The sequence below is a fragment of the Echinops telfairi genome, unplaced genomic scaffold (genome assembly GCF_000313985.2).
Source record: "Echinops telfairi isolate 266 unplaced genomic scaffold, ASM31398v2 ScPeMD7_7;HRSCAF=31, whole genome shotgun sequence".
NCBI lineage: Eukaryota > Metazoa > Chordata > Mammalia > Afrosoricida > Tenrecidae > Echinops > Echinops telfairi.
In genome coordinates, this window is record NW_022103904.1 from 28,382,003 (window position 1) to 28,387,190 (window position 5,188).

The 5,188-nt window shown below is 40.6% G+C and overlaps 1 protein-coding gene across 1 annotated transcript in view; it reads left to right on the forward strand.

Moving 5' to 3' along the window:
* Nucleotides 1-1,220: 1,220 nt before the first annotated feature.
* Nucleotides 1,221-5,188, forward strand: part of SNRPA1 (small nuclear ribonucleoprotein polypeptide A') — a 19,719-nt gene continuing 15,751 nt past the window's right edge. Inside the window, exons 1-3 of the mRNA XM_004717457.3 lie at nt 1,221-1,358; nt 3,360-3,507; nt 4,058-4,136. Coding sequence (XP_004717514.1) covers nt 1,277-1,358; nt 3,360-3,507; nt 4,058-4,136 — 309 coding nt within the window. The 5' untranslated portion in view covers nt 1,221-1,276. The remainder of the gene's footprint in view (nt 1,359-3,359; nt 3,508-4,057; nt 4,137-5,188) is intronic.

Consider the following 5,188-nt stretch of genomic DNA (forward strand, 5'->3'; position numbering starts at 1 on the left):
TGAAGAAGAATTGATGCATTTGAATGATGGTGCTGGAGAAGAATTTGAAAATACCATGAACTGTCAAAAGAGCCCCCAATAAAATGATTTTTTAAAAGATATTAAAAAAAGAATAAATCAATCCATCCTGGTATAAGTATAACCAGAATGCTCCTTGAAAGCAAAGATGGTGAGACTTCCATTTCATACTTTGGACACTTTATTAAGAGAGAGATCCATCTTTCATAATGAACATCATGATTAGTAGAGGGGTAGCGAAAAAGAGCAAAGCCCTCTAAATTTACCCAACGACTGCACAATGGACTAAAACACAACCATTTTGAGGATGGCACAGGACCAGGAACTGGTTCATTGAGTTGTCCATACATTCACTATGAGTTGAAACCGAATCTCAGGAACCTACCTAACAACCAAAATAGGCTATACCACAAAAAGGGCATCAGACTGTGATCTGAACCTTATAGGAGAGGGTTTATATGCCAAACCAAAGATACTCCCGGCCAGGTCCAGTTGACACAAAGCCTAATTATCACACAGGATTTCAGGCTTGATGAAAGTGCAGGAAATGGAGTGAGGTCTGTTAGTGTCTCCTGACAGGACCTGATAACCACTTCCAGGCAGTGATGTATGCATTACTGAGATGGCATGCAGAAAGCCTGCTTTCGGATTTCTTTAAGTAGCTAAGCTAAAGGGAGGTTGATTGAAAGAAAAGCACGAGATTTGTGTTTAAACTGAAGACATTTGGGAACCAAAAACCTTAACATTATTTTGGACATTGAGTCACAAAGTTTTTCTGAAGTCTGCTTTCCTCGCAAAAAAAAAAAAAAAAGTAGAAGATTCAGTCACTTCAAGAAAGAAGTTGCATGAGCTCTACATGTGAGAGTAGCTGCTAGGAAAGGACGGGAACCAATGGGATTCAGGGAAGGGGGTCCAAGACATGGGTCACTGTGGTGGTGCTGGATTTGGGGCTGGGGTACAATATTAGAAATGGGGTGGTATCATCCACTTATGACCATCGAGCTCATGTCTGGAATCGCGAGCTCTCCATTCTTCAGATTCACCCCACGAGGCAGCCCACAACCAACCAGCCAGAGCGCTACGGAAAGAACGAGCCTAGGTGCAGACTCGATTGCTTCGGTTTTCGACCGCGGCGCGGCGCGGCGCGCATGCGCCGGAGCGATTGGTGCTGTCTGGCGGCTGGGCGTGGGGCACGCTGGGACTTCGTGTCGGCGGGAAGTCGCGGGCCGCGCGGCGCTGGGAAGCGGGCGGAGGCAGAATGGTGAAGCTGACGGCGGAGCTGATCGAGCAGGCGGCGCAGTACACGAACGCCGTGAGGGACAGGGAGCTGGACCTTCGAGGTGGGTTCGGGAATCTGGTGGACCGCAGCGGGACCTCAGGGTGGCGTCCCGTCACGTGCGCCTGGGAAGCCATCCTTGGCCCGCGCTCGGCTAGGCGCTGGGACAGGCCGGCCCGAGCGTGGCTTCTAATCTAGAGGGATTCTTAGCGTTGTTCCTAACACACCACCGGTTAGGGTTCTCGGTTCCCACTGTTAGCCAAGCCCGCTCCTACTCACCAGTGGTGCGGAATTGGGTTTTCGTGGCGTGTTTGGACGCTTCGTGGACCGCGAAAAGAAACGTAATGGTTGTAAACCTATTGCAGGGCGCGCGATTGCTTGGTAGTAAAAACGTTAAGACAGTGTTGTGAGAATCGATCACATTCACATAATCATTCTTCTTTTATGAGGAAGGAAACGAAATCCAGAAACAGAAGTGCTTATTTCTAGTCTCTTAATACTCTGGTTAGCGTTCGTTGTATATAGATATAATTTTTTATCAAAACATTTTTTAAAAGCTGCTGGTTCTTTGTAAGCACCACTATCACCAAGCACTGGGCTCTTCACTAAATCCTAGGGTGTGAGTGGTGAAAGCTCACAGAACTCTTCCGATTCCTATCGATGTTTCCCACCTAGTTCGACTTGATAAGAAACTGGAAATACAGTTAGCTAATTTAGCATTTCATGAAGTGCCATTAGAAAAATGAAGAGTAGCTTCTCTGGGGATCATGGTATTTGCCCACACTGAACACCTTCTTAGGAGCATCGCATTTGCTGCTTTCTGCTTATATATTCCTTCCTGACATTTGAGAAATCCCAGAGCTTGCATTTTGTTAAAATGACGTTTCATAAACAAAAGACTTGGTTCAGTGCTTATGTACATTGGTATATTTCTAAAGTGCATCTATTGTTGAGAATGCTTGTTTTGATGCAATATTAGCTCTCCTAAAAATTTATTTTATTTTGGTTTTTGTTATTGAGAATATACTTGCTGTGATGTAATTTTTAAAACTCTGAATTGCGTGCTTAAATCCAAGTTTCAGTTTATTTCTTCCAGCACCTAACACAGTAATTATGCCCGTATTAGACAAATCAGTAAGTATTTGAGTGAATCGTTACACTGATTTATCGTTATGTGTAAGCCTTTGACTCTCAGCTGAGAAAAGAAAATGAAAGCAACAGTGTAATACCACTACAAACCCATCACAATCCCTACAGTTAGGGATAGGAGCCATGATAACATGAATTCTAAGGGTCTGGGTCTGGCCTGTGTTGATAAAAAAGAGGTTGAAAGTTATTGTCAACAGTATATGACAAAGATTGAACATTGACAACTGATAGCTCAGAGTGTCGATCCCTGTTATGCTATCTGATTAGCTGTAGGCCATGATTAAATCATAGAGCTGCCATTTCTTCATTATGTTTTTAATGGATGAAAAATTTATAACCTACATGGTAGGGTAAAATATTAAAAAACAATAGCCATCTATTCCACTTGAGCAAGGTAAAGCACCTTATTAATATTGTAAGTTGTACTTAGTGATCTTATTAGTAAGTATCATTATAGTCCATGTCTTTGTTCTCACTATCATCTCCATGCCCACTGCTAGGTTATAAGCTTCATGGCAACTGATCTGTGGATTTCTTCTTTATTTTTAATCATTTTATTGGGGGTTCATACAACTCTTACCACAATGACCTGTGAATTTCTTGTTAACATCTTATATCTAGTACAATGTTTGACACTTCATTTGACATATCTAAGGTTAACCACAAGGTCAACAATTCAAGCCACTCTGAAGGAGAAAGATGAGGCTGCCTACACCCATAAGATTTACAGACCCAGAAACCCATAAGATTATTATGATTCATAATTGACTCGGTGGTAATGGGTTTGGGATGTGGTGAGTGCTAGGTATACACTTTATCAAAGATTGCTGTGAAATATTGCTGTTGTCATACGATGCATTTTAAAATAAGATAAACCTATGTGTTCTTTATTCCTCTCTTCATTCTCCTTTTACAGGTTATAAAATTCCTGTCATTGAAAATCTAGGTGCTACCTTAGACCAGTTTGATGCTATTGATTTTTCTGACAATGAAATCAGGAAACTAGATGGTTTCCCTCTGTTGAGAAGACTGAAAACATTATTGGTGAACAACAACAGAATATGGTGAGACTATCCTCTGCTGTTTGTATTTAACTACATTTTCATATTACCAGAAAATATAAAAAGTTCGTGAAGGTTTGTAGATAATGTCTTTAGGAATTATTTTGTGGTATGGTTTTGGTTTATTAAAATAGGCAGTATTCTAAAAAATTAATCATTCACTTATATAAATATTGTAACTGAACTATGAATATAGAATCAGGTTAATTTCTCAGCTCTGGAAACAGAAAAGTCATGCAATTAAATATTAAGTAGTTTTCTCTAGTCAGGAGTATCTTTTCCTGCGTTTCACTAGGCAGTGTGGTAATAGAAAGAGCTTTAGGTAGCTTTCAAGAGACATGGGTTATAAAGACAACCGATTCTGTCATTAACCTTCCAGTCTTGAACAGCGCTTCCTCTGTATGCCTCATTACCCCCTCTCAGGGTGTTTGAAGAAGAACCTCTAAAGTTCCTTTCAAGGCCGAAGTCTAAAATCCTAGAAGTAGAGATTGAGCCAATGTTAACTTACATAATTTTCACTTTTAATTAAAGAATCATTCTATTTTTATTTCAGCCGTATAGGTGAGGGACTTGATCAGTCTCTACCCTGTTTGACAGAACTCATCCTTACTAACAACAGTCTTGTGGAACTGGTAAGTTGAATGGGGAAATATATATGGAGGGAAGGAGTTAAAGGGACTACATGCTTTTTATAGAAAATTTTGCAAATCCAACAAAAATCACAGTAAATTCTTTTCCCTTCCCCTCCCCCCCCTCTTCAAGGTCTGGGTGTTTTCTATTATATTTATTGCAGGTGTATTCTCCCACTTTGTGGCTTGCTTGGTAGAGAAGTTCCAGATTTAAGTGTGGTCCACATTGCTAAGCTTTTCCCGTATCGTTAGTACTTTTGTGTTTTGTTCAAGCTTCTCCTGCCCTTCTTAATGAAGCTTTGTTGTGTTCTTTCCGAGACCTTTTATCCAATATGGTGCCCACTAACCAAAACCAAATTCTTTACCCCTTGGGTTGATACCAACTCATAGCAACCCAGTAAGTCTGAAGAGAACTGCCTGATAGGGTTTCCAAATCTTTACTCATGCAAACTGCTGCCGCATCTTTATTCCACACGGGCTTGTGGATTCAACCTGTCCCCTGTTGGTTTTGTTGCTTTAATCACTACCTCCATTTAGCCAAGTAATAAGGATTTAGGTGTTTTACCAGTGTAAAATGCATTGTATGTTGAATATAGCACCCCAAAATAAAGATATTGTCTCGATATTTTTTGAAAGAATTTTTTAATATATTGGTTTAAATAAGATAATAAACAAAGGAACCTCTGGTACAGTGATTAAACACTTGGGCTACTGACAGAAAGGTTGGCTAGTACCCAATGGATCCAAGGTCCACTCTTATAAAGAAAACCGCCTAAACAGTCCTCTTGAGTGGTCTACTCTGCCACATGGGTTACTATGAATTAAAATCAACTCACAACAACAGCATCATCATTAAACTTTATTCGTTTATACTTTCAACTTTATTCTACTGAAAATCTCATATTGCATATGTAGCAGGCAGTATATTTCTGGAATTTATGTACAGTGAACCCTCGCCACTTGGCACTTCGACTTCCGCAGCTTCACTCTATCGCGGTTTTTGCGTAACAGCGCATGCTCTGTCATTACTGCCACTGATTGGCTCATACTGTACA